General features: G+C 37.4%; 1 protein-coding gene across 1 annotated transcript in view; it reads left to right on the top strand.

The window, feature by feature from the left end:
- The window catches only part of dcc.S (DCC netrin 1 receptor S homeolog), a 479,548-nt gene that overhangs the window by 367,597 nt on the left and 86,602 nt on the right, over positions 1 to 25,349 (top strand). The window contains exons 10-12 of the mRNA XM_018244588.2: positions 562 to 710; positions 6,496 to 6,634; positions 9,492 to 9,541. Coding sequence (XP_018100077.1) covers positions 562 to 710; positions 6,496 to 6,634; positions 9,492 to 9,541 — 338 coding nt within the window. The remainder of the gene's footprint in view (positions 1 to 561; positions 711 to 6,495; positions 6,635 to 9,491; positions 9,542 to 25,349) is intronic.

Here is a 25,349-nt window from a genome sequence, read left to right as displayed (position 1 = left end):
TAACAGAAATCCTCATGTCTCTCTTCTGCATTAAATCAGCTTGTCACTAACAGACCGGTGGATTTCGGCTCAAAATTTAGAGACTCGCAGTTCTTTGCTGAAACCCGTCTGTTCACACCAATTCATCGTGGAAGAGAGAGGAGGCTACTGCCATCCGTAGGGCAGAAATCAGCCAGCGGATTTCGGCTAGTGGTTTTAAAGCCCCTGTGTGGCCCAAGCCTTAGATTTATCAACATCTGAATTAGAGTTTTTAAGACAATTAAATAATTTTAAAAAGGTTTTGAAACCCAAATACTCAAGATTTATAAAGTGCAAGGAATTTTAAAAAAAAATGTGTGTAGAGCTTTTGTAGAAATTAGCTTTTCAGATTTTATGCAATCAGTTTCCAGTATTTGAGTTTCAAGTAATCAAGATTTTCAAGTTTTTTCAAATTTGGGGAAATAATCTTAAAAAAAATTCAAAAATTCTATGTTGATGAGTTTTCCCGTGTTCCAGATTACCTTGTTGGAAAATGTCATTTTAAATGTTCATCATAATTTTTTTTTTTTTGCTTTAAATTAGTGCAAGTTCCAGGACCTGTAGAAAATCTTCAAGTTGTCTCTACCGCACCTACCTCAGTCTTGATTTCCTGGGAACCTCCTGCTTATGCAAATGGTCCTGTTCAAGGATACAGATTGTTTTGTAGAGAAACTTTTTCAGGGAGAGAACAGGTAAGGCAATATGTTTATTTGCTGTATAAATGACTGAGCCAGGGCAAAAACATCTTTTGGAGCTTCATTACCTATGTTAATTATGACTGCGATCTACAGTATATCAGTTAGTATCGAATTGTAACTTGTACCAACCTGCCCTTCAGCATGTAGGAAATACTAATAGAAATTGTAAGAGTGCCCTTCTTGTACTGCAATATCTACCAAACACCTCTTGGTGTACCTAGAACTACCGCTCTATGTGGTATACGGGGCAGCCCACCTTAGGACAGCTCTGGAGAATGGTTGCCCAGAAGAAGACCATACATCTGCCAGCTATGCCTTACGCGTTTCGTCGCTTACCGACTTCATCAGAGGCTTACCGACTTCATCAGGAAGCCTCTGATGAAGTCGGTAAGCGACGAAACGCGTAAGGCATAGCTGGCAGACGTCACATCCAAGCGTCCAGAAAGCAATCAAGCAGCAAGCTGATCGTGGAGGAAACGCTGGTCGGGACCCCAACAGCAATTGCTGGAAAAGACTTGCAGCATTACGGATTTGCACGGATAAGTGACTATATGCCTGGTTTTAACTACTAAAATGTGAGTGTAACCAATTGGTTTTTTAGATATTTAATAAAAAGGGTTTTACACTATTTTTGCGCATTTTTAACCTCTTCCAGCCTAGAAGAAATACCTTGCAACTTTTTACTCTCCAACAAATGTGATGTGCATTTGTTAAATTTAAACGTTCGTAAGTACTCATCCAATAGCCACCTGTGGTGAATTTTAAAGGGTAACTACACCAAATAGTCTATTTTGGTTGTGGAACTAAAACTCCCAGTAAAATACTACACTATAAAAAATTCATCTTTTTCCTTTTTCCATCATACTTTTTCCCTTGAGCTTTTAATTAGCGCTGACCTTTAAAGAAAATTTTGGACTGTTGTTTTGCACTCGAGGAGAAACGAGGATTGTTGGGTCGGACAACCAAGGGGAAGACTCAGAGACTTTGGTCATTTAACTTATTTATAAGTTTATTTATTTTTTTCATTGTTATAATTGGTATTGATCTGAGTGTTTATTTTGCTGGTTTTGACCTTGGAATACACTTTATGGTACTAAGCCTGTGGCTACAAATATTAGGAAGTGGACTCTCATTTTCAAAATATAACGGTCGATAGGGCCAAGAGGTTAGGTATTATATAATTATCCATGCTTGAATGTTAGTTTAATTTTTATATGGGCAACTAATAGGTACAACATATTCACAAACCTCTACTTCTTTAACCTGTTTTATTCAGGTAGCTGAAAGCATCATATCCTCCCTATAGGGGTCTTGAACAGGGCCCATCGATGCTGTGCTCTGCACCTCATGCTGGTCAGACTACAGATGGAAGTACTCTTTGAATAAGCATTAAAGCGTGCACTCTTGTGTCCCCCCCCTCTTAGGTCTGCATCATTGTGCTCTTGGGCCTCCATCTTGGAACTAAGTAAATGACCCCTTATATACATTAAGGGGCAGATTTACTAAGGGTCGAATTTCGAAGTTAAAAAAACTTTGAAATTCGACCCTCAAATTGAAATCCTTTCGACTTCGAATATCGAAGTCGAAGGATTTTTAGCGTATTCGAACGATTGAATAGAAATAGAATCGAATAGAAATTGTACGATCGAACGATTAAATAGTTTAAATCGAACGATCAAAAAAAACTTAGAAAAGTGCTGTAGAAGGTCCCCATAGGCTAACATTGCACTTCAGTAGCTTTAATTTGGCAAAGTATGAAGTCTAAGTTTTTTTTTATAGAGACAGTACTTCGAGTATCGAATGGTCGAATAGTAGAACGATTTTTACTTCAAACCAAAGTTGAAATAAATTTGAAGTCGTAGTATCCTATTCAATGGTCGAAGTATTCAAAAAATTACTTCGAAATTCAAACTTTTTTAACTTCGAAAATTCACTCGAGCTTAGTAAATCTGCCCCAATATCATCAAACATCATAATAAAACTATACACAATCCACTGAATGAATACAAACCGGTTTTTAAGTTACTAGAAGGCTATTACATGAAAAGAAAAATGCCTTACAGGAAGATTGCTGCTGAAATGTAACTTCTTAGATCATTAGTTGAACTGATCCTAAAGTAATTAAGTGCAAATCTAGAGGTCACATCTCTCTATAAGGACATAAAAAAGTAATCAGTGTAAGAAGATATAGTATTATATGGTGCATGGTTTGCTTTTAAAACATGCACAAGGATTCTGAAATAAATGAGTTAAATCAAGAGCTAATGGATGTTAGAAGATGATGAATAAATATTGAGTTGATGACCATTGTGTTGAGAAATTATGTGAATGAGATGTTCAAGAGAGCATTGCTCATAGCAGAGTAGTGGTTGAAACAGCTTCTTGAGTTGATTAAAGTGAATCACACATTGTTAAATACTAAAGTAATTCCAAACAGACTTAGGGCTGGATTATATTGTGTCATTTAATGTATTCACTACACGAGAGTTTTTTTAATCCATTTCCACAGAGAGATTTGTCTAAATTTCTCAGTTTGAACATTTCTGTGGTTTGCTTTTTGGGCACTGATTAAAAAAATAAAAAATAGAAGCGGCATTAAAGGAGCACTTTTCCCATTCGGGCACCTCATAAGACATGAAATGCTCATGGTAACTTAGTATGTCGTCATTATCCCTTGAAAGGTAAAGCTGACAACATTTAGATGCAGAAAAAAGTGTTCAAATCGAATAAAAAATTACAATAAAGGCGAGAAGAGAAAAGGTAATAAAATAATAAAATGATTAAATGATAGAGCTCCACCATATAAAATTAAGGAATATGCACATAAAAGGGTTGATGGTTAGTGTTGAGCAAAACTTGTCCATTTCAAATTTAGCAAAAAATTAAAAAAAAAATGGCAACAGTAAGGCAAAATTCCTGTACTTGTGACTAAAGAGTTTTTTAGTTGTGTAATAACATATACCTTGCCCTACATTGATAGAGAAGTTTCTTTCCACAGTGCAACAACTTCTTCTTCATATAAAAAAGGCTCCCATTGTGCAAATTGCTTCCAATCTCAGGACCTGGACAGCTCCTTAAATAGACAGGGGAAGGGCTGGGGAGGGCTCCAATCTGACTGCTGAATGTGGAAGGAAGCACATAGTAGCGAGGTCTGAGATTTTTCCCACACTTAATATTTTTCCGGCAAAACAAAATGCATAGCAATATTCTAATCAGACTTGTGGATTCTGCAAAACCATATCAGGCAAAAAAGTCTGCTCATCCCTACTGTGGGTGGTTGCCCTTGTCTTCTTGTAGTATGGGAAAATTCCATGTTCGCCATTTTATAAAAGTGGCACTGATTGGCTGCACTGGCAAGAATTATAGATTTCTTTTTAAAATAAAAACAATAAGCAGAACATATACAGTATATATTCGAATGATTCAAACGATTCTAAGAAAAGACTATTTGACCTTTCTATGATCGAAGTACTGTCTCTTTAAAAAAAACTTTGACTTCATACTTCGCCACATTAAAGCTACCGAAGTGCAATATAAGCCTATGGGGACCATCCAAAGCACTTTGCTAAGTTTTTTTGATCGAATTATAATGATTCGGTCGATCCTTATAAAATCATTCGAATTGCTCGATTCGAAGGATTTTATCGGTCGATCAAACAATTTTCATTCGATCAAATGATTTTTATTTGATCGAACCTTTTGCGCTAAAATCCTTCGAATTTTATATTTCGAGGGTACAATTTGAGTGTTTTTTAACCCTCGAAATTCGACCCTTGATAAATCTGCCCCCTAGTCATAGACTAACTATACAGCACTCTAAACACAGTATTTAAAAACGGAGTGCATCAATCAGGAAGTACGTCAAATCAACAAATCACAATATAGTATACACAAACAAGTCGGAGAAAAAAACATACATTTCAAACTATGGTAACACCCACCAGAGGTAATGGATGCCATGTTTGTACACCTAACTTGAGACCTTGTTCTTGTTGAAAATGGTTGTGTAATCCCCTTGTTATGCTTTAGATTAATATAGACCATTATCACTAGAAATATGGTAAATATGTTGATTTCTGCCCATTGTAAATTAAATAATCACATGTCTAACCTTTGTGCCTGGCCTGTTCTGCATAACATTTATTGACAAAATACAGGATGCCTACTAAAACCAAAAAAGAGGATACTAAAATTTGAATGGCAATCCAAACTGAATGGCAGAATACTGTTTACTAGCACAAGGTCAGACACCGAACTCTGTAAGTTATTTAAAATTGTACAAGGCATCATAACAGCTTTGGGGCTGTGAAGCTCAGAATATTAAAATCAGAAAAAAGTGTAGAATTCTGTGTATCAGTTTTTTTAATGTCAGTACAAAAATCTCATTGATATTCTGCTGGGTCCATTTTCAAGTATCTTAACTTTCATCTGCAGAATCATAAATCATAGTCATTTAATATCTATGGGAAGAAAGAGAGCAAAGAAAATTTATGGTTAGAAAGTAGTGGATACTATTTGGAAAGAAGAATTCACTACACATTAATATAATTGATGTTGCATATAACAGAATGTGCAAAAAAAATCTTACAGCACATGGTTAAAGTTGAGTTGCGCTCAACTTTGCTAGGTGACAGGGAACTGTTCATTTATAATATAAGTTATGGAAATAGAAACACGTTTCTGGTGTTACAGAGATACCCAAATTCAGAAGCATTAGTCGGACATTATGCTAAGTTGCCTGGAGCTATAGGTGTTATAAAGTTATGTTGTTTGTGAGTGCTTATTTATCTCAAACCATCTACTAGAGGTGAACAAGATAGATGATTGATAGATAGATAGATAGAGATAGATAGATAGATAGATAGATAGATAGATACATACATACATACATACATACATACATACATATATACATAAATGGTCTTCAGATAAGGATATGGTCATTTATAAACACTGTGCAAATTTGCTCTTGGGCAATTAGATACATACTTCCATTGTTCTACCTGCAGCTGACTGAGAAAAGCTAATCAGTGATTGGTTGATATAGGATACTTCCTAGGTACATATTTGTCCAGTGTTATAAACAAGCCCCACAGTCTTCAAATAATCAGATGACTAATGATCCCATTGGTATCAGCCTTGGCAGGTGTTTCTACATGTGGCTCACCAAGCACCCTACATAGGACTACTTTCCAGAAATAGTTCAGAAACTTCTTCTCTACCCTGGTTTTTCTATTGTAGGCCCTGACTTGCAGACTTAACACTTACCAGGGCTCCAGCCGTCCCCTTTCTTGCTAGCCTTGTGAGCTATTACACAAGCTACCCTATTTTTACTCAGTCTACTACAGATTTTTTTGTAGCTTCAGTGGATCAGATAACTCATGTTCCTCACCTTGGCTCTTGGCTGTTTTCATCTACCAAAAAGGATCATTAATTGCTGTTTTGCATTCAATTTCTGTTGAGAGTACAGCATCTGCATCCTTGTGTATATAAACAGAGCTTTTGTTGTGACTACCAGATCTTTATCCTATGGATAGACGTGGGAGCTAGCATTCTGCTTGGCTTTGCATAGGCATTCACTATAGACTCTGACATAAAATACAAATAGATGAGGTTGTTGTTGCTGCTTTGCATAATGCTTCAGCTAGGGTAAGCAACATGGCAGTCTTTTCTTTTAGTTCTCTTGGTATATGAACAAGTATTTCCCTCATAAATAGAAGAAATGTATGCTTGAAAAAAAAAAATCCTAACATTTGTCTTCCATTCTTATTTTGTACAGAATATTGAAGTGGATGGAATAGTATACAGACTTGAAGGACTTCGAAAGTTTACAGAGTACTGTATACGAGTCTTGGCCTACAATCGATACGGGCCTGGAGTATCTTCTGAAGAACATGCAGTTGTCACCCTTTCTGATGGTAGGAAAAATTGCCATGGCTTTGTCTATAAACAGTGAAGTTCAATTAGTTTTCCACACGTTCAGTCATGTACCAATCTCTTATTGCTTGCACATGCCCCCAATGGTGTAACTTTAATGGTGAAAAGTCTAATCCTTGTCATTAACAAATTAGCTATTGTATTTCAAAGTAAAACAGACTCCTGTAATTATCTCATTTGAGCACTTGAAGAATAAGTTCCTTTAAAGCATAAAATGGGGTAGGGATGCACCAAATCCAGGATTCAGTTTGGGATTTGGCCAGGATTTGGCCTTTTTCAGCAGGATTCGGCCCAATCCTTGTGCCTGGCCGAACTGAATCTGAATCCTAATTTGCATATGTAAATTAGGGGTGGGTAGGGAAATCACATGACTTTTCGTGACAAAAGAAGATTTTTTCCTACCCCTAATTTACATATGCAAATTAGGGTTCGGTTCGGTATTCGCCCGAATCTTTCACAAAGGATTCGGGGATTCGGCCGAATCCCAAATTGTGGATTCGGTGCATCCCTAAAATGGGGGCACACTATGGGTGGCACTCTGCTACAATACTCACCTCAGGTACAAAGTCAATTGTTCTAATATTCCAAAAAAGATTTGATTTTGAGTACATATATGTGATTTGGGTTAAAGGCATGGTTGCCTTGAGAAAGGTCCTAAAATGTAGGTTGGCTAAAATGTAGGTTGGCTATTCATATTTCCAGAAAAACTACCCAGTGCACATTTGCACAAATTTGCAGTTTGCAAAACAAAAATATAAAATCAAAATATTAAAGAAAAAATGCTTAGTAGATCACTTCCATGTGCAACATTCCAAAAGCTATTTTAAATATCAATTTCCACTTTAAGGACATTTTGCATATATATTTCAGTTGCACCACTATCATTCTTTGAATAAAGGGACTGAAGATGTTATCACACAATTCAAAAGCTGCTCATTTCAACTAAATGGCCTCTATCTATATCAAGTCCATTTCAGTATGGATACACTCATATACATTTATTTTTGCTGAACTGCCACTATGCCTTGTTGACATCGCTGCCTCCTATTAAGGACTTTCGATTGCTTTTCAGCAAAAAAACTGATACCTTATTTTCTTTCATAGCTATGAGAGCATGAGTGTGCTTCATTTCTATCTGTTTAAGTGGCATGTGCCACCATGAAGATTGTGTGTTATTATTGCTTAGCGCTGGTCAGTAGGAATTTAATTTAGAAGGAAGTTTAAATACTTTTAAACTGTAAACACTTTTCTGTTTTAATAAATATATATGAAAAGTAGCAGATGTTTAAGTAGGCTGTGTACAAACAATTATGTCTATTAAACTGGCTCAGGAAATTAGGTTTTTACATTTCAAATTGCTGCATATGGGGGACTGCAAATGATTTCTGAAGGCAAAACATAAAATCCGTTAAATCACCAGCTTCAAATTATCTAAATATGAATGTTAAGTACCCTCACCACCTCCCACGAAGATACTGTATCAAGTGCACATCATAATGTTTGTAAATGCAAAGTGTATCAGGGCTTTAGCTCCATTAATATGCACAAAGACCCTTCCAAATTAGCCAAGTCTTAATGCAAAACAACATTTCCTTTTGCATTTTTAAATGTGGGGGTGCAGCCCAAGAATGGAACAAAATAAATTACAGCCATTCTCAGGGTAGCAGCTTCATTATAAAAAAAGTCATGTCAATGGTTCCTTTAATGTAGTAATCAGTAGTTCTTGTTCTTTTAACCCTCATTTGGTGCTTTAGAATATTAAGGAGAATTGTGAATATAAAAGAAAAAAGAAAATGATTTTTTCAAAACGCATCAGTTAATAGTGCTGCTCCAGCAGAATTCTGAACTGAAATCCATTTCTCAAAAGAGCAAACAGATTTTTTTATATTCAGTTTTGACATCTAACATGGGGCTAGATATTTTGTCAATTTCCCAGCTGCCCCTGGTCATGTGACTTGTGCCTGCACTTTAGGATAGAAATGCTTTCTGGCAGGCTGCTGTTTTTCCTTCTCAATGTAATTGAATGTGTCTCAGTGGGACATGGGATTTTACTATTGACTGTTGTTCTTAGATCTACCAGGCAGCTGTTATCGTGTGTTAGGGAGCTGCTATCTGGTTACCTTCACATTGTTCTGTTGTTTGGCTGCTGGGGGGGGGAAAGGGAGGGGTGATATCACTTCAACTTGCAGTACAGCAGTAAAGAGTGATTGAAGTTTATCAGAGCACAAGTCACATGACTTGGGGCAGCTGGGAAATTGACAATATGTCAGATTTCAAAATTGAATATAAAAAAATCTGTTTGCTCTTTTGAGAAATAGATTTCTGCTGAAGCAGCACTATTAACTGATTCATTTTGAAAAGAATGTTTTTTCCCATGACAGTATCCCTTTAAAGAAACAGCATCTATTTCTATTATAAGTGAAAATGTGTAGCATAACAACCCTGACATGCATAATTGTCCATTTTTATAATTGAAAATTCTCTATTACATTTTTGACCAAATGGTATAATATTAAGTGCCAGGTGGGCACACATTTTTTTAACAAATTAGCTAATGATTAGCATTCCAGCATCCCTTGCTGTGGTCAGGATAATCAATAATCAGCTCAGCTTCATAATTGATTGTCCCCAAAACACAAATTGTGGTGGGCTGTTGACCCACATTTATTTTTGGGATAAACTGGATTGCCCATGAATAGACCTATATAAGGCCACCTTTATTCAATAACCAATGTTCTAATTTGTATATAGGGCTACACAAATACATCAAATATAAAATACAGAATAAGAATGGCACAAATTCATGTTATCTAACCCTGGATTTATTTGCCTTTCCAGTGCCCAGTGCCATGCCACAGAATGTCTCCTTGGAAGTCGTTAACTCCAGGGTAAGAAAACTTTTACCTGCTATGTTGGTATGGTCTGATTGAAGTGAAGCCATCCTTCTCATTATGAAAAGTACAGGATTTAATACTGTATCATCCAGTCCACTACATGGTAAATGTTGGGCAGCACTGTGTTATGTCACATGTTCTCTAGCTTTCTGTAGCTGCTGGAGGTCCAGCACTAGGTGTGACCCTGTATGAACTGTATGGGCTGGAGCTTCCCACATACATCTGCTGGGTTTGAAAATGGCATTGATTCCTGGGCCAAAGGAGAGTTTCTGCAGATTGGCGAATAACTGAAATGAGAACAGAACTACACTGTATTTGAATTAATTGCAAATATGTCTGAACTTTTTCGTACAGCAAATCAATTTCAGTTTTAAAACATACTGTATGTGCTATAGAAGGCCTCCTACAATCAAGGACAGTTTTATCTATGGCAGAAGTCTTGTATACAGTTATTGTATACAGTTCTTTAATATACATAGGGGTATTTTTTTTCTAACATTGAACTGCGTATAATTCATCAGAATATTTTGTGTTGGATTTGTGCTGTTAGTGCGACCATCTTTTTATTAGAAATATCTCGTAGGAACATGTGATCTATGGTTATGTTGATCTTCCAGTTAGTTAAAATAACTAATTTCTGGGTCATGTTTCAGTCAGAATTTATAGCAGATGCCCAAAAATCATGGTGGGTCCTGTAAAAATTCCCCTTTGGCCCAATTATTAAAATCGCTCTTGGTCTGTCTAGAGCATTGATCCCCAACCAGTGGCTCAAGAGCAACATGTTGCACACCAACCCATTGGTTGTTGCTTGCAGTGGCCTCAAAGGAGGCGCTTATTATTTAATTCCTGGCTCAGAGACAAGCTTTGGTTGCAGGTATTGGACTTGTTATCCAGAATGCTCGGGACCTGGGGTTTTCCGGATAAAGGATATTTCCGTAATTTGGGTCTTCATGCCTTAAGTCTACTAGAAATTCATTTAAACATTAAATAAACCCAATAGGCTGGTTTTGCTTCCAATAAGGATTCATTATATTTTACTTGGGCTCAAATACAAGCTACTGTTTTATTATTACAGAGAAAAAGGAAATAATTTTTAAAAATTTGGATTATTTAGATAAAATGGAGTCTATGGGAGACAGCCATTCCGTAATTCGGAGCTTTCTGGATATCGGGTTTCCGGATAAGGGATCCTATACCTGTAATACATTTATACTGCCAAATACAGTCTCCTGTAGGCTGCCAGTCCACATAGGGGCCTTCAAATAACCAACAATAGGCCTTATTTGGCACTCCCAGAACTTTTTTCATGCTCCCCACATTTGATTGTGGCTCACAGGTTAAACTTTTTGGGGATTTCTGTTCTAGACTGTGTCTGCCCATCCATCAGATAAGGATTAGCAAAGCAAAGTGTTGAGTGCTGCCTGTGAAAGAAGTGAGCAGATGATGTAATGTATGGGTGGTTCTATCGGTGTTTTTAAAGGTTTATAATGTCATGGCAAATATTTGTTAAGTCTTGGTTTATAGGTTTCAATTCATCCATCTTTCTATAGTTTTCATTCTGTAAATTGTTTATAATAGCACTGGTGTTTACGTAACTCAGGGAATATCAAATGCCACAGATTAATAAATATTAATGTACTATTTTCCGTAGAATGTTGTGAAATGCTCAAAAAACCTTGAAAAAATCGACAACAAGACATCTGCTGTCTGTTTTAAAAGGTGCTGTTGTTTATATATTAATATCTGTCTCATAAATGCCAGTGTTTGACCTCAGGCTCCCAGCCTGTAATAAAGAAGGTGTTAAGACTTAGCAGGATTGATATCTTTTGGAAAACATCTGCTGTTAAGTCTTTTATTAATGTTACAGGAGTCATGCTTCCAGATTTGTTTCTTGGTGTATTGGGAAGTATTGTAGATCCTTGTGTTTTGTCCCTGTTCCAAGTGAGGCTTGGCAGTGTCAGCATAGGGTGCACATATCATCCCAGATGTCATTGTGTACCAGGGAGATGATTGTTCTCACTTGTGCTAGTTGGAACAATACGGCACATCTGATTTACTTTACCTACAAAACCCAGAACCACTGAGAAATGATGCTGTTGCTCAACAATATGGAGAGAATGACAAAGTGGACCTTTACCTGTTTGATATTGATACTGATAAGAAGACATTTTCATTATGGTATATTCCTGAAGAGTCCATTACAGGAATGTTGTTTGTATCCCAATATCCTTTTTTACTGCAAACATTCACTGTGTTTTCATAAGTAAGTGGCCCTCTACAAGACTTTGGAGCTCAGTTCACCTTTCCTTGGTTCAACAATAGAGGCAACACCTTATTCATGGCACTCAATGCTTTTCAGATCAGCATATATCCATAATACACTTTATACAGTTTTGCACAGATAGATAAAGAAAAGCATTGGAGCTAAAAACACAGGGGCTGCATGACAAGGGATCCAAATGACCAGCAGCCAAAATACACTGGTTAGGTTTAAAGATTGGCAGAATCAGATGTAGCTGTTATTGGCTGAGAACTGAGAATGAATGAGTTAAGGCAGGGAAAAGCTGGGTTGGGGCAGAGAAAGAGAAGGAAGTGATGTCAAGGGAAGAAACAGTTGACTTTCTTATATTCTAAACAGGTACAAACATCCTACCCACCGCCCTGCTTTTTTGCATATTTTGTGAAATGCCAAGAGTTTCTCTTCTTTATATTTATCTATTGACGGAAAGAGGGTGATTTCCTGCATGCACTGTTATATTGTGGTTTTGTTACGGTTATACAGCATAAACGGGAGAGTCTGCATGGTGGTATTCATGTTACATGAATGTCAAATGTTTGATTCAGGGAATGTTGCCGATCACCATGGGGATCAGGAAGGAATATTTTCCCTTAAGGTATAATTGGCAAAGGCTTCAGGCTGGGTTTTTGCCTTCCTCGGTAGTGATGGGCGAATTTGCGCCGTTTTGCTTCGCCGAAAAATTTGCGAAATTCGTGAAACGGCGAAAAATTCGCGAAACGGCGCCGGTGTCTCGTTTCTGACGCCAGCGCCCATTTTTTCGACGCCGGCGATTTTTTTCGGCGAATTTTCGCGGGCGTTTCGCAAATTTATTCGCTGGACGCGAATCGCGCAAATTCGCCACGAATTCGCGCCTGGCGAATAAATTAGCCCATCACTATTCCTCGGGATAAAAATAGTGGATATATTATAATGTATTTTAAGTTTTGTCACAACAGCGGTAAGACCTTGACAGAGTACTGCACAGGTAAATTTATAAGAGGGAGAAAAGAGGTTCTATCCCATGACTGCACAGTGGGTTAATTGATACAGACGATACCACTGCTTGTGCTGGGTGACAGCCTGCTTGGATTTCCAACATCAATGCACTGTAGATTCAGGAGTGGCAGCAGAGCTGCTAAACGTCTCCCATGATGGGAGATGCAGCGCCTTCTGGTAGCAGGTTTGCAGGCCATCGTCTCTGTAGGTAGAGGCAGCCTCATACTCAGTGGTAGATATAATGACATAGAGCTGATCTCAAGTCTTCACTGAGGAACAGCATAGTAGCGATCTCTTATGGAATTCTCATTTTAGTATATTGCCCTGGGGTGAGGCTGGCAAGGTCCTATTTATTTGATAAAATGTCAATAAATGCTGTAGCTATTTTACCCCATTTCTGGCTGCTGGTGTTTTATTGGGATACTGTCATGGGAAAAAAAAAATTTTTTCAAAATGAATCAGTTAATAGTGCTGCTCCAGAATTCTGCAGTGAAATCCATTTCTCAAAAGAGCAAACAGATTTTTTTATATTCAATTTTGAAATCTGACATGGGGCTAGACATATTGTCAATTTCCCAGCTGTCCCATGTCATGTGACTTGTGCTCTGATAAACTTCAATCACTCTTTACTGCTGTACTGCAAGTTGGAGTGATATCACCCCCCCTCCCTCAGCCAAACAAGTATCCCTTTAAGGTATGTAACAATGGGGTTCAGTGGGATGGCTATAAGCAAAGGGTAGATTGAGGGGTCCCCTTGGAGACATTGATTTTATGCACAGATCGATAACATTATTTACCCAGCATATGCATTTGAAGAGCATATGAATTTTGTGTTCCAGCCCAACTGATCCTTTTGGACCCTGTAGTATTAGTTACAAATGGAACAGATTTTAGAGATGAACTGTGTCTAACTAAAGGCTTATGGGCTAAATGTGATCATTAAAGAGATGTGTATGTTTCCCAGACTACTCAAAGGCTCCCAAATCCTCTTTGGATATCATGTTCATTTTATTATAATCTGTTCCGGGAACATGAAGTATAGTAATTGGCCCACTATGTGTAAATATATATGTATGATTTATTTTGTTATATTTGTAGGAAATATATCTACAGCAGCTCATAACATCATCAATAATATTCTGTTTTGTTAACGTTTAAATTACCACAACCAGAGGGGCTTCATAATGGAGACCATATAAACCATTTCTGGAAATAAAAAGCCTGTCTTGGTTTATATATTCATTGCTTAGCGTTAAACATGAATGATCATTGAAGCAAAGCGAGGGTACTGCTTTGCAATATAGGGATAACAATAAAAATTAAAATCCTCTTTCCTTCCTATGTAGTATACGCTGTCCCATTTTCCATGGATGCAAGAGATTTTACTTTGCAGTAAGTTGCCCAAATCTTTTTCATGCTTTGGCACCTTGTGGTATGGAAGCATCAGATAATCTAAGCAAAGAGATGACCAGATGTGAGTGGAAGGACACACAGTTTACTGAACTAAGATGACAAGGGATTTTACAGATGATTGATAAAGTGGAAAATTATACTGAGAATCTTCCATTATGAAGGATAGTCTGCTATTGCCATAAAACCGTCATTAGTATGCATTTTTTCTGCTTCCTCAACTACCTCTATGTGTTTTACTTTTAATGTGCTATAAAAACAGTCATTTGACTTGTTATGGTTGACTAAGAAAGAACATTGGGCTGTTTAAACCGGTATATGTTTCTAAATTCTTTTGACAGCTGAAGGTAAACTGTTCCATAAATAAAAAAGCTAAAATAGATGCACTGCACATAAAATATGCCTTATTAGATAGTTGTGCCAAATACCACGGGAAGCTTTTGGCACCAATTAAAAATAAAAACAAACTTTAGGGGCAGACTTACAACTATCGTTACAGTGTGATAAAAGTATTTTAAGTTTTCCCGCATTTTACATTTTTTTTTTGTCGTCCCACCAATTTATAATGGATTGCAATGGGTGCATTTCCCAGATTTTACTTAAAAATTTTGTCCTGATTTTCCTAAAAATGGCTTTTTTTCCTCTATGGATGTTATTAGTGAAATAGAGGTAAAATACTAACCAGATGTATATGTTGCCATGGTTGTGCCTGTAAATGGTCAATTCCTATGAACCTTATACATTCCTGCACCAATCACTTATTGCTTTATACAGTCCTGCACCAATCACTTATTGCTTTATACAGTCCTGCACCAATCACTTATTGCTTTATACAGTCCTGCACCAATCACTTATTGCTTTATACAGTCCTGCACCAATCACTTATTGCTTTATACAGTCCTGCACCAATCACTTATTGCGTTATACAGTCCTGCACCAATCACGTATTGCTTTATACAGTCCTGCACCAATCACTTATTGCTTTATACAGTCCTGCACCAATCACTTATTGCTTTATACAGTCCTGCACCAATCACTTATTGCTTTATACAGTCCTGCACCAATCACTTATTGCTTTATACAGTCCTGCACCAATCACTTATTGCTTTATACAGTCCTGCACCAATCACGTATTGCTTTATACAGTCCTGCACCAATCACTTATTGCTTTATACAGTCCTGCACCAATCACTTATTGCTTTATACAGTCCTGCACCAATCACTTATTGCTTTATACAGTCCTGCACCAATCACTTATTGCTTTATACAGTCCTGCACCAATCACTTATTGCTTTATACAGTCCTGCACCAATCACTTATTGCTTTATACAGTCCTGCACCAATCACTTATTGCTTTATACAGTCCTGCACCAATCACTTATTGCTTTATACAGTCCTGCACCAATCACTTATTGCTTTATACAGTCCTGCACCAATCACGTATTGCTTTATACAGTCCTGCACCAATCACTTATTGCTTTATACAGTCCTGCACCAATCACTTATCGCTTTACAGTCCTGCACCAATCACTTATCGCTTTATACAGTCCTGCACCAATCACTTATTGCTTTATACAGTCCTACACCAATCACTTATTGCTTTATACAGTCCTGCACCAATCACTTATTGCTTTATACAGTCCTGCACCAATCACTTATTGCTTTATACAGTCCTGCACCAATCACTTATTGCTTTATACAGTCCTGCACCAATCACTTATTGCTTTATACAGTCCTGCACCAATCACTTATTGCTTTATAGAGTCCTGCACCAATCACTTATTGCTTTATACAGTCCTGCACCGATCACTTATTGCTTTATACAGTCCTGCACCAATCACTTATTGCTTTATACAGTCCTGCACCAATCACTTATTGCTTTATACAGTCCTGCACCAATCACTTATTGCTTTATACAGTCCTGCACCAATCACTTATTGCTTTAGGTTGTGTATGTGACTGACAGAGAGGCCTTGCACGTGCCCCCCATAGTGAAACATGAACACTACAATTTTTAACCCTTGTTATTAACACAGTACATATTGCATCTCAAAGTAAAACTGACTCCTGTCCTTATATCCAGGTAGAAAAAGTTGCTTTAACAAATTTCCCTGATTTTACGTTTTCCCAGATTTATCCTGGTCCACTGAAAAACATTAAATGGGAATTCTACTGTATCATAATAAATAACCCAAACACTAATCATGCCTCCTTTATGACTTTAATACCAGAATCAGTGAACTGTAATGCTTTGGGGACAGCGACTGAGACACAATCACAATCTAGACAGATGAAACCCATGGCATTTATCATAAATACAGAGACAATCAGCCATGCCGGGATTAAAACAGGAAGTTGAAATGAAGTGAGTGACCCATTATTTATTCAAAAGTCCCACTTACTGTGACCCTCTTCAATCATTCACAATCACTCCTCATTTTAATCTCACTGTAGCCATGGAAAACATATAAAGCAGGGGAAACAGAATTGTTCCTGTAAAAGCTTTCTCGACAATGTTCTTGTGCCTGTGTTCTTACACATTCAGGTCTGTGGGGGTAATTTTTCTTTTCTTTTAATATCTTAGGCTTGACATTTGAAAAGCCAACTAAGGGCAGACAAACTGAAGGGCTTGTTTTGCACGACAAATGCTTCCATTTTAAGGAAAGTTGTTCTTTGTATTTTTAGACTAATGTAGGTAGGAGGTTATACTTAAACTAGCTTGTCAATGTCAATGAAGGCAGCTTGAACCTTCGTGCCACAGAGAAATTAGGACAGTTTAAAGAAGTTTCACTGGTCCATTGTGTTACTGATAAAGATAAAAAGCAGAAGATACACTAAAAAAAGCTTAATGCTTCCCAGTCATAAGAACAGATCAATTGCATTTCATTATACATTTTCCCAAAGCATTGGCATTAAGACCATAATTGTCCAATCCAATTCTATCTTTGGAACTGGGAGCCATCTGCCACTTTCTACTTAACTTCTGCAGGGAAAGAGCAATTCTTACAGTTTCGCATACATTTTTTTAATCATATATTTTGCTTTCATAAAAAAATTGACAGCTTGTATAGGACAGCTGTTTATCACCCCTAATCACCTATGTGAAAAGACATAAAGCCAAATTCACTATAGGGCGAAATTTCACCAGCGACTGCATCGCCATACTCAGCGACACTTCGCCAGGCGCAAATTTATTACCAATTCATTAATTCACTATTGCACTTAGGTTAATTTGAATAGGGAGGGTACCTGTACGTTGTATGGATGTGAAGATTTTTTTTTTTCTTTTTTTTAGATTTTTTGTTTTTAGATTTACCTCTACTAGATGACATCTTTAATAGTAAAGTTGGTGCAAATGCTTGAAGTGGCCACTTTTTCAAACACATGCTTACAATGTGTCTGCATTTACGATATTGTAGAGACCTCTATAGGCTAAAGTTATTATTTCTTTTGTTGTGAATGGTCAGTTAATTTGAGGCCAAGGAACCACTTTAGGTTGCAAGGCTGAATTTTGTACATGAAGAAATCAGCCATGTTTTTTGCCCTAGTCAATAGGCTTAATAATTACGCCAGGCGCCAATTTGTTACCACTTCACTAATTCACTATTGCGTTTAGGTTCACTATTGAGCTTAGGTTAATACGGAGGGTACCTATACGTTGTATGGACGTCTTTAATATGACTATGAAGATTTTTTTTTTCTTTTTTTGTAGATGACGTCTTTAATAGTAAAGTTAGTGCAAATGCTTGAAGTGGCCACTTTTTCAAACACATGTCCAGTGAGCCATAATAAAGACAGAGGAGATCCTCTCATGCCCTAGACATGAGCCCACCCTCAAGCAAATGTGGTATTCCCCTCAAATTAGTTTTAAAACTTTTGAAGGCAATGTCTTGTTCACTAACGAATGGTCCTGTTCACCTGTTAGTGAATCGGCAATATCCCTGCGGATGAGATTCCTGGCAAATTTTCACCAGCCCTTTAGTGAATCTGCCCCATAGTATTTTTTAAATGCCAACAACTCGATCCATGCTTACAATGTGTCTGCATTTATGATATTGTAGAGACCTCTATAGACTAAAGTTATTATTTCTTGTGTTGTGAATGGTCAGTTAATTTGAGGCCAAGGAACCACTTTAGGTTGCAAGGCTGAATTTTGTACATGAAGAAATCAGCCATGTTTTTTGCCCTAAGGGGCACATGTTTGGGTCTTTGTTCCAGTGTCATATTGGGAATCCCTACATTAACTTTGGGTTGGGTTAATGTAAACACAGTGATCGGTCATTATAAATAAATATTTATTATTAATAATGTAGACCCTAAGGGCAAGAAGGACTACCTACCAATTATGTATCAGCAAATCTGGGAAATTCATATGGTACATAAACCAATGGGAAACAGACAAGGACGTTATAGGGGACAATAAGCAGCAGGCAAGGACAGTAGGAATAGTCAATAGGCTTAATAATTTGGAGGGTTGATAGAGGTCAGCACTAGCAAAGAAACATTGCATTTCAGTTGGTGCAAGATAATAGGGTTTTTTTGCATTTGGAATCCTAATAAGATTATGTATTTCTTGACAGCAGATTATTTCATAGATTACATTTATATACATGTAGAATTTCTGAATCTAAATTGTTCTGTGTGGATCATTTTAACTTCTGCTTAAAAATAAGGTCATCTGGGAATATCAATATGATGTAAAATATTTTAACATAGGTTATTGAGTGAAGAGTTACAACATATACAAATAGGACTGATTTGCTAAATGTTGACTGCCCCCACTGTAAATTTGAGTAAAAAATGGTATTTTCCCCATGAAATTTGATCCCATATAGGTGACCCATTTCAGCTAAACCTCTGCTTATTCACATACCCTACCAAACTAACAATATTTTATTAGCCAGTGTAACTGATGTTGAGCTAGTTAATTATTTATAGATGACAAACTTGCTTTTGTGTTTTGAATTTTTTTTTTAATTACTGATTCTGATTGGGAATTTCAAAACCCAACGTAAATGGAATACACATGAGTTCCTGAAAGACCTTTCTCTGACCTGAAGTTTTGCACAGTTTCCTAATGGATGGTACCTAATGAGCCAACTCAGCAGACTATTAACGTTATAGAACGATGATCTAATAAAGTTTACATCTAGAAGGGATTAATTAAATTTGGGAACCAGACTGTATTCTAACTACAGATATAATTGTTTTGAAGCTATAAAAGTGAAAGTACTTCAAGGCTTAAATGATCCTCTTGCGAAGCATATTTCTGTAGGATTATTGCTTTGGTGTCGCTCAGAGCTCTTCCTGAATTCATAATATTTGATTTCTGTTTGAACATTGGCATCGAGACTCTGTTTCCAGGAGGTCTCAAAGGTAAATTTACACAGCAACAAGATTAATATTAAGAGTTGTCTGTTGTTTTCTATGAGAAAGATATTTTTTAGGCTATTTAGTGGATAGCCCTATGGCTGTAGCTTTTTCAAATAAGAGGGACAGTGTAAACGTCAAACTTAAAGTACAATCAATGGAAAAAGTTTTTTTCTTCACCGATAAAACATTGGACTTTGATCTCTTACCGCAAACAAAATTAATTCTTTAGTCTCCAACAACTCCATTATATATTGTAATTAGTGATGGGTGAATTTGCGCCGTTTCGCTTCGGCTTTAGTAGAATATGTGGTATCAGGTCACATCCCAGGATAGGTCTAGAGATTGCTTTCCATAAATATCATGGGCATTGTGCATCACATGAAATTGATTTCCCAGACCCTTGTGCTGTTAAATATGTATCTCCAACATGCAAAGCCTACTGATGTAATCAACTGTCCCCTATGAGTCCAACACTGATTCTTTGTGGTTCCATAAATAGGAAGTGACCATATCAGAGAATAACTCCAAGATTCACCCCTCTGCTCATTCATGGTGTTGAAAGCTATTTTCTTTGCTGGAACAGTAGAGCTGCTATCTGCTGAATGTATTGTTCATAAATCATTGTCATGAGCTAAAGATTAGACTTTATACAAGAAGGCCACAATAGGACCAACCTTTTTTTTCACTTCATAACCTTCAGTTTAACCAGTTGGGATTTTATTTATGATAAAGTGAGAATTTGTTCCCTTATAAAAACAACACTACTGAAAGTTCTGCAGTGTATTTAGCCTAGTGTCCTATTGCTCATTGTAGTGACGTGGGAAACCAAGGTCACAGATTTATGTATTTATACATATGTAGATGTTAAAGAAGCTTGACATTGTTTGAATTGATCAATGTGGTAATGCAAGTACATGTATGGGACCTGTTATCCAGAAAACTCAGGACCTGGAGTTTTCCATGTAAACATTAAATAAACCCAGCAGGCTTTGCTTCCAATAAGGATTAATTATATCTTAGTTGGGATCAAGTACAAGCTACTGTTTTATTATTACAGAGAAAAAGGAAATCATTTTGAAAAATTTGCATTATTTGAATAAAATGGAGTTTATGGGAGATGGCCTTTCCATAATTCTGAGCTTTCTGGATTACAGGTTTCTGGATAACATATCCCATACCTGTACATCATTTAGAAAGTAAGGTCTCTGACATCATCAACAGCATAAAGAACAACTTGAAGAATACTCATTTTTACAAGAAATATTCAAAAATTCTGACATAGATCCCATCCTACTGCAAATTTAGGAGGATTATACTGTTCTGTAGTGAGCTAGATGGAATTGTGAATTCAGAATACTTTCAGTGCCTTCGCTAGGCAATATCACTGCAAGAAATCATCTGAAATTTCCATTCTGTGAGCAAATGTGTGAAATCTGGCAGAAAACCCACCAAGGTCTTCTACTAATAGCTGCTCCATTGAATGTCCGTTCTCTGATCCTGTAAACTATTGATTGGCTTCTTGCAGGGATCAGTATTTAATCTTTTTGATCTGCTAGTAGTTGTGGTACATCACCTGTCACACTACTGTTTTTGTGTATTTGCTTAACTATTATAAGGTAGAAGATGTTTCTTTCTCCTTTTGCTCCTCTCTATCATAATTAATTCAGCTGCTACACAGTATGTATATATATATATATATATATATATATATATATATATATATATATATATATATATATATATATATATATATATATATATATATATATACTGAACAGATGCATATTTCCTTACTAACAATCAAAGATACTGTAAGTATCCAACTGTTGCTTGAATGCCGAGGCAATTACAGGATATCATAGAAACAGCAGCTGCGAACTGCAGGTTAGATGTACAGAGTATTGTTTACTAACATGGTAAGGTACTAGTCAAACAGAAGCTTAATTTGCCATTTATCCAGCAATGCTGCATTTTTTTGCAGAACTGCACTGTAACTCCACCTGAAAAGGACACAAAATGTAACACGTGCTCAGTGCAAGCGATTTATTAATACATCCCAGACCTCAACACTCACCAAAATTAGACAGAGAACATAGTGAGAACATAGTGATATCCAGTGCCTTGAATCTTGCACTGCTCCATTGCTTGTGCTTTTCAAATGATATGCACACTATGGTCATTCCATTTGCCGCCCAACCTTCATTATTATTAACATGTATTTATATAGCGCCAACCAGGGCCGGAACTAGGGGTAGGCAGAAGAGGCAGCTGCCTAGGGTGCAACGATTAGGGGGTGCTGGGCAGCTACCTCTTCTGCCTACTCCTAGACTGGAGTCACCTGGAACTTCGCGTATACAATGCGCCCAAACGTTACTGCGCATGCGCACCAGCGTGTGTGATGGGGGAAGGGAGGGGGCGAGCTGGCAGCCCAGCTTGCCTGGCCCGCCTCTGGCGCCAACATATTGCGTAGCACTAAATGTATGCAGCACTGCATTTAGATAGAGCTGCAATTATTAGTACTACATTTTAGGAGTCCACAAAGACCCTCAGGCAGCAAGGAATAAATTAAATTGGGGCTGGGGACAAATTGAACACAAAAAGTAGTAGTAGTAGTTTTACTTTTTGCACCTGGTAAATAAGCCCAAGATTGCTCAAGAGCAAAGGCCAGAAGGACAAGGGTTTAATTTAATTGGAAAGAATGGAATCTGCCCTTTATTGCACTTACCGTAAGGGTATATCTAATATAAGTAAGTCTAAAACAACTGGAATTGCTGAATAATCATTGAAGAAGTTTCACTACTCATCCGAGCAGCCATTGCGATTGGATTAGTGGAAGAGTTTATATGCCGAGGATTTCCCACACCAGTGAATTGAACTGAAGAAGCTGCTCGGATGAGTAGTGAAATGTCTTCAATGATTACTCAGCAACTCCAGTTGTTTTAGAATTACTTATATTAGATATACCATGACCTGATGAATGAAAATCTTCATAGTCATATGATAAGGGTGGTGAGGCTGTGCAATGAGTGGTGTTGCAGTAGCAGGTTAACATGGACTTGGATGTCTTCTTGGACTGGAAAATTATACAGGGCATCAGTTAATTTTGTGCAAATTTGTAAATGTTTCTATATTTGTCTATGTCTGTATGGCTTTTGGGGTGGCTGCGTATTTACAGATAGAGGTGCACAGTCAGTAAATGTTTATTCCTAATATGGGGGATTCATTGAAGCTGCTTTTTTATAACTAAAATTAACCATCTAACAATGTAAGCGGTCCTATAAGTTGCCACATAACATGTGAAAATGAGGCAGTAGTGACGTTACTGTAGGAGAGTTATCCAACTGGCTGTACCCTTTATTTCAGATATTAATCAAGATGAACTGCATTTTTTCATTCTGGTTTTTGAAGAGAGTCCTTAAAATGACTGTTTTTTAAAGGGTCAAAGCCATAAAAAAAATCTGAGTTATGCACTGAGGATACTGAGTTAACAGAGGCGAGGGAGAGACATATTATAAATGGAATATTCTCATGCTACGGTCCCATACCTCCCCCTGTGAAGCTCCCGGCAGATAAGATGAAATCTTTGAGTATAAGAGCTACAGCTGTCTATTTTTGGTTTGAGTACAAATAGTCTAATGGTTTGAAATACACTCATACCGTGCAAGCGTTTCAGATTTCGGTTCAGGCAGAAAATTTGTTTAATGTGGCATAATCCATCATGGGGCACTAGGTGCTTATTTTCAGACTTTCAGCGTCTTTTTGAAATTGTTTTACTTGAAATCTAACAGCTCCGGCTAAACGCACATTGAAATAAATATAGCTTTTCAAATGACTAATATTTCATTGTGATAACATTTAAAGTAGTAAATGGCATCCTATATATTATAGTAGCGTGATATGGTGCTTATAGTCCCCTTTTGTAACTGACCTTACTTTTTTCATCTGCAGAATGATAAGCAATAAAAAAATAGCAATAGAAATGTAGCCCTAGAAAAGGGAAGTGATTCAAATAACCCCCCCCCCCCCAAATGAAAACCAAATGAACTGAATGGGCCAGTCTAAATATTTATGTATAATAAACAACTCCTCTAGTGAATTCCCCTTCCTGGGAAATATGGTAAAACATTTCCAGATTGCTCCTCTTTTTAATTTTATTGGATAATAGGCAATTAGGGGAATGTAATCAAAAACGGCAAGCTCATAATTTTTGCTATGAATCAAAGGTACTTGCATCAGTATACAAGAATAGGTTACACACAGCACTGTCAGAACTCACCAGTATAATCCAGTCGTAGAAGGAGCTGGAGCAGAAGATAATGAACCCACAAGCGCCTCACACAACCGCTACCCACCTGGAGTGGAACAGGGAGCAGGGTTGTGGAGAGTAGCCAGTAAGACGATTTGCAAAGTACAAGGGATTAAGCAGAGTTGTGGTCAGGAGGTCCGAGGTCAGAAGGCAGGCAGCGAGATCCGTAAACGATGAGACAGGCAAGAAGGTCGAGACAGGCGGCAGTAATCAAATCCGGGTACAGGCAAGGGTCGATAATCAGGAATCCAAAAGTTCAAGACGCTAGGGTTTCAGTTCAAACAACCTAATAACCAGGCAATGCATCTCAGTCTGGTTTGGGTTTAAATACAGATACTTTGGCGCCAAACTGGCGTCTCTGCGCTGACGTCGCGGAAATGACGCCAGCACGTCCATCACAGGCGTTTCCGCCTACGTCCTTGTGCCCGCGACCGGCGCCTCCGCATCCGCGACCGGCGCCAGCGTCCCGCGTCAGACGCCGACGCGCATTAGCGCGCCCGCGCCGAACAGGACGCATGCGTACATTCTCACACAGCACTCTCATGGCAAATGCTGAAAATTACACCAACCAGAATTTTTTTTGGTGTAATTTCATTCAACATCAAAGTGCAATAGACACAATTTTGCTTCTCCCCCATGATGACCACAGTTACATTAGGATCATGAGGGTAAACGCTGCATTGAGAATTAAAAACTCTTGGCCATTGCACTTGACTGCACTCAAAATTACGCTTAGCCCTCTGCACTTAAATGACCTCTACCTCTAAAAGATAATACGTTTGTCCTCTTTAAAGGAGAAGGAAACCTACCAAGGCCATTTTTTGCAAATACATTAGCCACAATAATGCAAGCTAAAATACTATATTTATTCTGTATAATGATTTACCATATGTGAGTAAACAGCTCTAGAAGCTCTCTGTTTGATTAGGATAGCAGCTGCCATATTAGCTTGGTGTGACATCACTTACTGCCAGAGTCTCTCCCTGCTCAGTCATAGCTCTGGGCTCAGATTATAGCAGGGAGGGAAGGAGGGAAAAGAAAGGGGGAGAGAGGAGCAAACTGAGCATGCTCAAGCCCTAGCCCTGGAGGTTTAAGATGAAAACAGGAAGTCTGATACAGAAGTCCATGTATACACAATAGAAGGAAAGAAATGAAATGGTTTTTTTTGACAGAGCAACATTACTTTGTGGGTTTACTGGTGTATTTATATAGACCTTTCTGATAAAGCTTACTTAGCTTTAACATTTTATTCTCCTTTAAGGTCTGGTTTTGTAAAGGATTTAATAAAAACCTTTAAAATTTGTCTCCCTATTTTTAGATGTAAGGGTACCTAGCTGCACCTTGTAATATTTGTAATATTTGCAATATTTTGATATTATTCAATACAGATTTATTATTATGTAGAGATACATTATAATATGTTGGTGCTTCAATTACAG

This window comes from Xenopus laevis, chromosome 1S, assembly GCF_017654675.1.
Source record: "Xenopus laevis strain J_2021 chromosome 1S, Xenopus_laevis_v10.1, whole genome shotgun sequence".
Lineage (NCBI taxonomy): Eukaryota > Metazoa > Chordata > Amphibia > Anura > Pipidae > Xenopus > Xenopus laevis.
This window is presented reverse-complemented; position numbering and strand designations above follow the sequence as displayed.